Source organism: Schistocerca cancellata, chromosome 7 (genome assembly GCF_023864275.1).
Source record: "Schistocerca cancellata isolate TAMUIC-IGC-003103 chromosome 7, iqSchCanc2.1, whole genome shotgun sequence".
Classification (NCBI taxonomy): domain Eukaryota; kingdom Metazoa; phylum Arthropoda; class Insecta; order Orthoptera; family Acrididae; genus Schistocerca; species Schistocerca cancellata.
In genome coordinates this window covers 279,777,711-279,789,915 of record NC_064632.1, presented here as the reverse complement: position 1 = coordinate 279,789,915, position 12,205 = coordinate 279,777,711, and the positions used below count along the sequence as shown (strand labels likewise).

At 42.0% G+C, this 12,205-nt stretch overlaps 1 protein-coding gene across 1 annotated transcript in view; it reads right to left on the bottom strand.

Annotated features, from left to right (window-relative positions):
- The window catches only part of LOC126092451 (TBC1 domain family member 23), a 251,795-nt gene that overhangs the window by 162,317 nt on the left and 77,273 nt on the right, over positions 1 to 12,205 (bottom strand). The window contains exons 4-5 of the mRNA XM_049908052.1: positions 6,082 to 6,205; positions 2,117 to 2,241 (exon numbers count right to left, since the gene is read on the bottom strand). Coding sequence (XP_049764009.1) covers positions 2,117 to 2,241; positions 6,082 to 6,205 — 249 coding nt within the window. The remainder of the gene's footprint in view (positions 1 to 2,116; positions 2,242 to 6,081; positions 6,206 to 12,205) is intronic.

Genomic DNA, 12,205 nt, shown 5'->3' with positions numbered 1-12,205 from the left:
TTTTGCAAACCAAATGTTATCGAGAAATCATAAGAAATCATAAGGTCACTGGAAATGGATGTAATTCAAATCTGTAACAGCAGCTGCCAGGTAGAAGACATACTGTCTGGTAGATTACAGTGATAACAGTTTCTTTCTGGGACCACACCTTTTTTCCTGAGGAAATTAATCCCCTCTGTATGACTCGTCAGTCTAAGAAAATATGTGAGGTTTCATCATCCTACTATTCTCAGAAATATCACATTGTAGCTGCTAGTGTACAATTTCATAAACACCATTAGCAGCAAGGGCAGTCACGTTGTTCACGAAGTACTGATTAATATACTAGTTTGGTTTCTGCGAACCAAGAATTCAAAAATTCCTACTCAGCACCCGTAACTTGAAGTTCTACTGTATAGCTATCAAATGATCAGGAAACTTAAAAACTGTCGAAACCTGATATTCTATGAACTGTGCCAGTGTTTGAAACTGGCAGTCAATCAGAGCTTACAGGAAACCACACTAGTAGCTGTAGGTAAATCACACCTCGGGTATCTACGCTGAATGGCCTCGAGATCGTGAGCTAAACCATCAGAGTCTTGGGGGAGAAATTATCTACACATAAATGTCAGCAAGGGGGATTTGGAATTAACAAGTAAACTCGTGCATACACGACTCTTACCACATGCTTTGCAACTTGCAGCCACAAGGGGCAATACCTTATCAAAGGAGTAGTCCTCCGATTTCATTGCCGTATAGTATCTTCTGTGGAGATGATTTGGCATTACAGCCTGGCGTCATAGACCAAGGGACTGCACCACTGTCATTGCCACCATTCCCACCATCACCTCCACTGCTGATGCCAGCTGATATTGAGCTGCTCGTGAATCTCACGGACAAAAGCAGTGTGGCATTCCCTTAATGGGGCTGGGACATAACAACCAATTGCTCCACATTACTGTCCAATGAGCACAAAATTTTGTACTTGAAGCAGTATGTGCCAATTCTATGGGCGAGGGGTTCTTATGCTCTGGTCTTACAGTCACTTAAATAACCTGCTGGAAATTATGGAGCCTAACATGCACCGAGCGAGGTGGCACAGTGTTTAGTACACTGGACTCACATTCAGGAGGACAACGGTCCAATCCTGTGTCCGGCCATACCGATTTAGGTTTTCTGTGATTTCCCTAAATTGCTTCAGGCGAATGCCGGGATGGTTCCTTTGAAAGGGCACGGCCAACTTCCTTCCCCAGCCTTCCCTAATCTGATGAGACTGATGACCTCGCTGTTTGGTCTCTTCCTACAAATCAACCCAACCTTAAATGCAAGCAATACCAAACATTTGTGTGTACTCTTGGAAGATGGAAACTAATGTCAGGTAAGTGTTGTTACAAAACATAAAAACACCTTCAGACAACAATAGCAACATGGATTACTCAAGTGAGAGTAAATGAACGTAAATACCATTTCCCACTTACAGACTTTCACTGGCTGTCTTCAAAGTGCTACATAATTACTGTGTTTGCATACACTGTGGGATTTGCTTTGGTGACCTGCTGCAGTTCAGATATGAACAAAGCCTAGTTTTGGGCAACACCACATCACTTGATTTCATATTGCGTGTCTGTATCTGATGTACAACTGAACTGTGGAGTATAAACCTCTGATCAACACAGACACAAAACTTTGTTGAAACTCAAGTGTATGGTTATTAACTTATTTTCACACTTCCTCTCTGTGACAATACACAAACAATTCCCCAAAAATGTTCCAGTTTCCTGTACATTAAAAAGTGCCTTACTCATACACCAGTTCTATTAAATTTTCACATAATTATGGCATTTACTTCTTGATGTATATGTATTTAACAAATGTTTCTAATATTTTTTGAATCAATTAAAAGTAACTGTGTTTCAGCTCTAACAACATGTCTCTCTCAATTATATTAAATCATACAGCATGGGAACACTATTGTATTTCATTACCTCGTCATTCATTCTAACACTGCACTGGCATGCAACAAAATGATTCAGTTTTAAATACATTTCAATAATTTCTCACTTTTGGTTAGTGAATGATTATCCTTATGATTTCAAGCATGCATTTCTGGTAATTTACCAGCACTTACTTTCCTCACCTTGCATTAACAAGCATTACAAGAGCAAGGAAGTAGATGAAGAATGGATCTTCTTGACGGAAATAAACATCCCACATGCAAAGTACAACAGGCAAGCTGCACGTTGCTGCAAACAGCGACTGGAACTGATAATCATGAATATATTATTAATGGAAGTTTGCTGAAAAGGTAATGGTTTCTCAAGGAGAGCACAGATTCAAATATGAATGGTACTATAACGGCCAACTGTATAAAGCAACTGACCATAGATTAACACAGAAAATGATCTCAGATCAAACTGCATTTGAAACCCTGCATTGTATATATGTTAATCCCAGATTGTATAACTGTGAAGTAGAATCATCTCTGACTGGCAAAATTTCACATGTCAAGTCAAGTTCAACTGCAACTGTCAACTCACAATCTTGTATCTTTACAAAATATATGTTTTTTGTTTACTGGAAATACAGTCAAGAAGAAGTAAATAATAAACAGGCACTTGGATGGGTGACCATCCAGTCTGCCGAACACTGTGGGCAAGTGGGGTGCACTCAGCCCATGTTAGGCAAACTGAGGAGCTACTTAACTGAGAAGTAATGGCTCCGGTCTTTTAAACTGACATACAGCTGGGAGAGTGGTGTGCTAACCACATGCCCCTCCATATCCACATCCAGTGATGCCCGTAGGCTCAGGATGACACGGCAGCTGGTCGGTACCGTTGGACCTTCCGAGGCCTGTTCGGACGGAGGTTAATAAAGCACAGAAAGTTCGGACTGACAATTACGATTATTTAGGAATAAAGGGGACGACACCAAAAGGCAGAAGCGCTGCACTGTCAATAGGTACAAAAACAAAAGGTATACTCACCATGGGCCAGGAAAGATCTGGCAGGCAGAAGCGCTACACTGTCGATAGGTACAAAAACAAAAGGTATACTCACCATGGGCCAGGAAAGATCTGGCAGTTGACTGAGCACAATTTACGGAGACATACGTACGTGTCTGTGTGTGTGTTGTAAGGGGGGGGGGGGGGGGGGGGGGGGGGGGGAGTGGGGCTTATTTTTCCTACAAGCTTGAAAAAAGTTAGCAAAGCTCTGTACCTTTTGTCTGTGTACCTATCAACGATGCAGCACTTCTCCCTTTTGAATCGTCTCCTTTATTCCTAAATAATTGTAAGGCTAGGTTAAGAAATTACGTTATGCAAGTAAACGATGGAAAGTCCACGTTGAAATATCAATGATTATGAAAATGGTAGACTGCTATTCACCATAAAGATGACACACTGAGTTCCAGATAGGCACAACAAAAACATTGTTAACACTAAGCTTTCGACCCCACACGCGCGCACGCGCACAATCACACACACACACACATTCACACAAGTAGGCACACTTCATGCACACATGACTACAATTTCTGGCTACTTTAGCCAGAATGCAACTGTTGCAGTGAATGAAAGCAGCAATCAGGTATGGGCAAGGAAGGAGGAGGGATAGCAAAGGGTGGGGAGAGAGAAGAGTGCCATCAAGTAGAGCATGCAGGAGATACTGTAGAAGGTGGCCAGCAGCTTCAGGATGCTGTGGGAGTAGGGGGGAAGGGGGGGGGCAGAAGGGAAAAGACTGGTGGGTGTGTTGGCAGAGGGTGAGCACAATGAGGGAGAAGGGGCATGAATTGGTAAGAGGTTATAGGACAGTGGGAGTAGAAACTGTTGGTGTGGGGACAGTAGGTTATCCCGATTGAGAGTAGAACAGTTTTGGGAGCAGAAAATGTGATGTAGGGGAAACAACCACCTGCACACTTCAGAGAAGCTGGAGGTCGAGGGGAGGAGCTAGATGGCCTGGGTTGTGAAGTAGCTATTAAAATCAAGTATGTTATATTCAGCTTCATGTTGTACCACAGGGTAGTCTACTTTTCTCTTGCCCCCAGTTTGGCAGTGGCTGTTCATCCAGGTGGACAACTGTTGGTAGTCATATCAATACAAAAAGCTGTGCAGTGACTGCAGTAGATCTGGTATATGCCATGGCCAGTTTCACAGGTGGCCTCCCTCTGACAGGGTAGGACAAGCCTGTGACAGGACTAGAACAGGAAGTGCTGGGTCAGTGGATTGAGTATATCTCTGAGACACAACTGACTTCACAGACACCAGCCCAAGAACCAGCTATAAACCACCCCAAATCACCCATGACAGGAACAACTGAACTGCTGCCTTTACCAGGGCTTTGATTACCAATCATCATGTCATGAAATCAAGGACATCCTACCCAATATCATTCCCACACTTCCTAAAGTGGTATTCCGTAGCCTACCCAACCTCCGTAACATCCTAGTTGTGCAGATTCTTTAAATGGTCTTTATGCAACATAAATATTTGTAATTATTTTTATTCGTGTCATCTCCGTGCAGCAAAGATATTATAGGGAGGTATGATTACCATGCCTTAAACCAAAGCTCAAAGAAATTAATCTTCAATTAATGTTCCAGAACTGCCACGATGCTTCTTAACTCATACACATCCATACCTGCATGCGTTTCTGGAATTACAATTTCTGGCGTGGCTAAACATGCACTAGCATAACTATGTCACATTATCTCTCTCCCTAACCATTATATAGTCCATCCTCATGCCACTCCCAATCTCAGCCCCTACCCACAGGGATCTTATCCCTGTGTAAGACCCTGGTGCAATACTACCTAATCCATCCACCCAGCACTTCCTACTCCAGTGCTGTCACAAGCTTGTCCTACCCCATCAGAGGCTGAGCCACCAGTGGATACAGCCATGTCATATACCAGCTCTGCACAGCTTTTTATATTAGTATGACTAATAGCCAGCTGTTTACCAGGATGAATGGTCCCTGCCAAACTGTTGTCAAGAACAAAGTTGACCACACAGCGACACAACATGCAGCTGAGCACAACATCCAAAATTTCAACGGCTGCTTCACAACCCGAGGCATCTGGATCCTTCCCTCCACCGTCAGCATTTCAGAAATACGCAGATGAGAGTTACCCCTAAAACACATCCTCCACTCCTGTAATCATCCTGACCTCAATCTCTGACAACCCACCATCCTTGCACCCTCCACCAACAATTTTCCCTTCCTCCATACTGTCAACTTTTCCCAATTCATGTCTCCATGTCACCTTCAGCGTGTGGCACTTCCAACGGCTGCTAAAACTGTACCAGCCCATATACCAGCCAACTCTCCCTGCTCCATACCTAGCCAAAAATCTGCTACCTCCCTCTGAGCCGCTAACCACCCACACCCAGCACCTTTCCGTCCCCCTCCACCCACCCCACTTGACACTAGCCCCACCACAATCTGTCCACCTGCTGCAAAATAGCATTTGCACTGTCAGTCTAGGTAGAACCATGTAGTAGGGTTTTTTTTTCCACTCCTAGCTTGTCAAAGGATAAATCCAAAAGTTAATACATTTTCTTTCTTTTGTGAGGTGCCTAGCGAGAACTAAATGCTTCTGCTTTTCAGTGTGTGGTCTCCTTTCATCATATAGTGTTTGCACTTTACAAGGACTTCTTCTGCAGCACTAAAAAGTGTTTCATGCTAATTTAAATCAACACTGCACCTCCTTCGGTGGATATAAGTTTAGGGTTATTCAATGGCATGGAGTCATGAACAGAGTTCAATTTCTGAACGAAGGTCAAAATTGACCTCCAGTCAGTGGTGTTTACACAGTTGGCCTTAAGTAATAATTTCAGTTTTTGTTTGGCTTTTAGAAACTACAAAACTTCAACATTTTGGTTGTCAAGGAATTAAAAATTGTTATTGATTTAATAGAAATGAATAACAGAAAACATGTCTGCTACATAACACAAAGACCATCCAACTGTCAATAAATCCAAGCTAAATTGATATTTTAAATAGAAACTATTTAAATGTGTATGAATTCAGAAACACACAGAATGTGCAAGAGTCAGTGAAAGTTTAACAAATTGAATATGTAATGAGATCATAGTTCAAAGCTTACCCATGTGAGACAGTACTGGTCAGGACTGATGCGCATTGTATCCAGTGAAGAACATAATTCTGGATCGTGATACAATAGCAGAAGCCTGAACAAGTGGAATGGTGTTCCATTCTTTCTGCAGCCCCTGTGAAGTGAAGAGATACCTTATTAGTTTTTTATCTCTTAAGTGACAGTTGACAGTAATTGAAAAAGACTACCATCCTATGTTTGGAAGTGTCAAGAAAGTAAAAGAATGAGATTTTCACTCTGCAGCGGAGTGTGCGCTGATATGAAACTTCCTCTGGCAGATTAAAACTGTGTGCCGGACCGAGACTCGAACTCGGGACCTTTGCCTTTCGCGGGCAAGTGCTCTACCAATGAGCTACCCAAGCATGACTCACGCCCCGTCCTCACAGCTTTACTTCTGCCAGTACCTCATCTCCTATCTTCCAAACGAGGTACTGGCAGAAGTAAAGCTGTGAGGACAGGGCGTGAGTCGTGCTTGGGTAGCTCAGTTGGTAGAGCACTTGCCCGCGAAAGGCAAAGGTCCTGAGTTCGAGTCTCGGTCCAGTACACAGTTTTAATCTGCCAGGAAGTTTCAAAGTAAAAGAGGTGTACAGCATATACATCTGCAGTCCTCTTGGCAGCATGCCACAATTTCCAGTTGCATCTGTGAGATCTCTGCTCGCATATTCCAATCCTACAAACAAACAATGGAAATTAAGGATGGAACATAACAATATCGTGAAATGGGAAGTTGCTACTCACCATATAGTGGAGATGCTGAGTTGCAGATAAGCTGTCTTTTTGTTGTGCCTATCTGCGACTCAGCGTCTCCGCTATATGGTGAGTAGCAACTTTCCTTTTCACAACATTGTTATATTCCAGTCCTTCTCATACACTTTACTCTGACTTCTCAATCCTATTTACTCTCTAGATTTCTCTATCCCTCATCTCATCTGCATTCACTTCATTTGAGACAACCTTCATCTCAGTTCAGTCAAATCATATTCTTGGGGGTGGTGCGTGAGGGCAGATCCAAACACCTTGTTATCAAACTAAAGATGCTCACAAATATAGAATGCAATTCCTGGTGTGAGTTCCTCGTAGGCTGGTTGGAGAACCTGTTGGCACAAATTTGTAATGTGTTCCCTACATATCAAACATTGGCTTCCTAACCCATTAATTGTCAAGGGGACATGGGGGAGCGGGAGGGGGGAAATTATCAGCTTCCATTGTTAGACTCAAGCAATTTTGGGTTGTACGTTCCATCTGAGGTATTTATGAAATGAAGTGTCATATATTTTGATAGGTAGTTGAGTTATGGCAGTAGTATGTCACCCCACTGTGCACGCTCATTTCAGAGGTACTAAGTTTGCAGATTACAGCAATGATTAAGATTTATCAAAACCACATTGTGATACAAGTTTAGTCTCTTGAGATATTTGAATTCTGATTGAGTATAATAATCAGAGCTGTGTAGCTGGCAGCAGCGACAAGAACCCATTGCTGTGCAGTAGGAAGAGGGCACACGCCAAAAATCCAAGTCATCGCGATGGGAGTTCCGACTGCAGTGTCGGGAAGTTTGAAAGGTTGCAGTAAGAATACCACAGAAAGCACAAATAGAAACACAGCATAGTCTGCAGTGGTAGACACCTCCTCAGTTCAGCTGGAACAGTTCAAGACAGTGCAGCACAAAATTGAAAAACAGTCCATCATAAAATTATGAGTTGTCAGATTCAGGAGGTGAGGGAAATTATTTCACATAGCGGTGTAAGAGTGTCTACACTGGAGTTATTGTGTGAGGCCATTATGTTATGAGAAGGATTAATATTCCTAAAGAGGACGGTCTGATGTCACTTACAGGACAGAAAGGTTTCTAGTGGAGGTGATGAGCCATTGTTCATGGAGAACACACCTCTATGGCATAACAAGTTTTCTTTTTCTTCATGTCCAATTAACAACGCCTAAAAGTACAACTGTATAGGCAGTATTTTGATTGGTGTTGATTAAGTATATTTCGATCGTGACTATTTAAACAGACTTACACAATGATAGGTAATGAGCAAAGCTTACGTTGTGCAGTACGCCATCACTCCAACACATGTGAATAAGTGGGACGATGTGGACTATCTATTTGTACACTCTCTCAATCTTGTGACTATGTTGTTGTTGATTACCTCTTCGTCACGCTGGAGGGTTTAGATAATTTTGTGACTTGAAGAATATTGTATTACATATTGCCAGCAGTTCAAAAACTAACCCGGCATTGTGGCCTTAACTTCCACATGGCACAGAGCATAAATCATATGCGGCACAGTATGCAGCTGTTGTGCAGATTAAATTGTAAATCCATACCTGAGTAACTGTTTTGTCCATGGCGCTTGTGCTGTGAAGTAGTTGTGATCACATGAGCTCCGTCAATTCTGATGAACTCACTTGTAACTTTGCATAATTGCTGTAATAAATGTACACTTGCCAAACTGTAGGTACCGGGCCTCAACAATATATTAAGAGTTTACCAGATTTGTTTGTTCTCTGTTTGCTGGTGTACAGACCACACCATGAGTGTTATGTCAGAGTTAAGTCAGCAACGAGTTCACAAGTTGGGGTTTAGTGTATGAACAACTGTACTACTGGTAAAGGGAGGCAAGGTTAACACATCGAGAATGTGCAGACTGACAAGGACACAATACCAACAGGTAGGTCTGCATTGAAACTGTCGCACACCTCTGCTAAACTTCTGCTTCCTGGTACAGACAGTGTGTTCCGAAGCGTGTTGTCGGTTAGGGTTTGATAGTTATTTTCTCGCAATGCAACTGCTCTTATTAGCAACAAAAGGGGTTAAATACAATTAATTTCTCACATGAGAGGATTTAAATGTTCCAAAATGGTGCAGCATTGTGCCGAGAAACACTATCGGATACTGTAACTGATAATACTGTGTAATTAATAATAGAGCCAAACAGAATACTCCAAGAGCATGTTTAGGTTTTTTATATGCACCACAGAGAATCATCGGATGAACGTTGACACTTCTCCTGCTTTCAGCAGAACAGTGTGTGTTATAGTACGCTGAGAACGTTCATGAAACTGACTACGTCACAGGGTTGGTTGTAAAACTTAGAAGCAAAATGTTCCGAAACAACAGGCAGCAGACACAGTGGCACCGGGAGCAAGCGGTGCCAAGCAGCAGGGTGGCTGCACGTCTCAGCAGCAGTGGCAGATGGGGCAGCAACAGATGACGTGCTGCTGTATTCTTTGAAAACATATGGTCTCAGATTCTTAACTGTGGGGCACACTTGTAACACTTCAGAATAGAATGGCCAATAGAGATAAGGGCCCACTAGATTCCACTTCACCAGGTTAAGTAGAGAGTTTCATTTTTAAAAAAAAAAAGTAGCTAGTGCGTAATCAAGTAGCTGATGTGAAACTAATCAAAACAGACAAAGAGATTTTAAAGTTATCTAGAAATGTAGTACAACACCCGCCTCTTACCTCAGTGGAAGCGGCATTCATCCACTGCAGGAAATTAAATTATTTCGATTCACATGGAAAAGTGCACCCAAAATTATTCATACAAGAATTCATGGATGTGCTGCCAGTATTTTGGTCAACACAACAGTAGATGTTATCAAGGATTGTAATGATTTAAACGAGTTCAGCAATAGTTGCTAGTAGATTTCTGTAGCGGGAACAAGTAACAAGCTGATCATGGCACCATGAAAGTGTTCTGCAAACACCGCTGGAAATATATTAATTATGGTGACATGGGCTTCACTACAGAACTGTTTGCAGCAGATGTACTTTGCCATTCTATATTCGACAAGAGCTGATTGCAGCACCACGGAATAATTTCAATAATTATGTCCATTTCCTTCAAAGTGTGGAACAACTGCATGGCCAGTATGGCAGCCAGAACAGACAATCACGGCAAGATGGCAGTAGGTCGATGCATCTTATGTGTAAATGGGACCACAGGCAAAATGCATGCAAAGAGTGACGAGTGGTAGCCATTGTGGATTACAATGCAGAATGTGGTGATCACCATATTCCACCTGACCAGTTCAGCCACATAGTCTCTTGATGCAAGATTGGCCAGAGACAAGGTCTGAGGTCCCAATCTCAAGCAGACTGTTGGCAAATAATATTCAAGGACTGAGTGTGAACAAAGTGCGAAATGAAGATGACAAAGTTGATCTTAGTGGGGTGTGACAGTGATTGGTGAGGGCCGCAGGTCTGCCTGCTGGCCTGTTAGAGCATTTGCCGGCATGTTTTAATGGCTTTGACCAGGGTGGAGAGAGCACCCACAGTGCATGGTGTGAGTGTCACGCAGCCTCATCGGCCCAGCAGTAGTTCGAGTCATCATAACATTCTTGATGAACTTTGTGGTGATGATATTTCAGAACTGTGAGGCTGTTTGACAAACAGCAACTGACTGCATTAGGAACAGTAAAGAATAACAATTCACTTTGGTGGCAAGTGTATGAACTTTGGGTGCAAAAAAAAAAAAAAAAAAAAAAAAAAAAAAGTTCAATTGGCTTTGAGCACTATGGGACTTGACTGCTGAGGTCATCAGTCCCCTAGAACTTAGAACTACTTAAACCTAACTAACCTAAGGACATCACACACATCCATGCCCGTGGCAGGATTTGAACCTGCGACCGTAGTGGTTCCAGACTGCAGTGCCTAGAACCTCTCGGCCACTTTGGCTGGCTTGGGTGGCAAAGCACAATATTAAAAAATGTAAGGCTGAAATCACTTCCGAACTGCAAGCGACAGAACTTTAAGAAGCAAGTACAGTAGAGCACAGGATTGCATTTAGGGGTAAGCAAATTATCTAAACAGCATGCTGAATCTTAAAGCCTCTGAATTTTTTATGTGAAAACTCTGAAAGTTAATAAATAAAACAAACTTTAGTATCATTCTACGTCTTATTCTTCTTGTCTAAATATTTATTTGTAATACAATCACTGTAGAATGTTTGATTTTGTTGATGGAGCCACAACCTCGTCTCTGCTAGCACTGCTTAATCAGTTATCAATGTGAAGTCCTCGAAGGTGTTCTTGAAGTTTTGGAAACAGGTGAAAATCAGAGACTGGAACTGTATGGAAGATGATTGATGACAGTGAACTCAAGGTGTCGGGTTGTTGCAGACGTCGCAGCGCTCGTGTGTGGTCTGGCATTGTCATGCTGACGGAGTGGGTGCTCCAAGTGTGGACAAACTCTTCAGATTTGAAACTCAATTGTAGCACAGTAGACATACACACGTTACGCATTGCAATGTTACATGCTACAATCTGGAGACCTCTGTTAACAGAGGACTGAAAACATGTAGAAATCTAGAACAAAGACGGAGAACATTGATAATGTTTGTGTCATTTAAAAAGCTTTAAGAATTTTCACATAAAAAATTCGGAGGCCTTCTTTGCAGTACATCCTCTCATAAATTTGTATTCAATTGAGATTCCAAATATGAATTGCCCTTAAGGATAGATAATGAGAATGCAACACTTTTAGACTTATAGGCCAACTGGGGCAAATCCCAGTGCCTTTTTAACTGTCACTTCACGACAGTCTATTTACTGTGTTTCGATGTCCACCTGTACAGGAAGTAAAACCAGAAAATTCACTAGTTAAGCCCAAGTTTCTTGTTGTCTAAGGACATAGTGTGCAGGTACTGGAATTTTATATTAGCATCAAAATCCAAAAAGTGTACTGCATTTTTACACGGCAGCTTGTTTTACCTGTTCTGTGTGGTGCTGTTTAGTCTGAACATTTCAGTTCATGCATTTATCCTGTTGATGGAACAACTGACAGTTTATATTGATAATGTATTGTTAGCCATATACAAAACAGAAGAACTTTATAACTTGTTGGAGCTAGTTATTTGTCACCATGAAGAAAGGAACTAAGTAGCTCAAATGTAGCAAAACTGAACTGGTTAAAAGTGAAATAACATTGTTAGGGCATGCCATTAAAGTGGACGGCATAGCATCCAAAGGAGGAATGCTCAGAGCGATAACGGAATTTCCTAGTCTGGAATTCAAGAAGCAACTAGGAGTCATGTTCAGTCTTTTTGGCTTTTATAGAGATTTGTCTCCTCACATGCTTTTAACAATCCGTCTCTGAACCAACTGCTCAA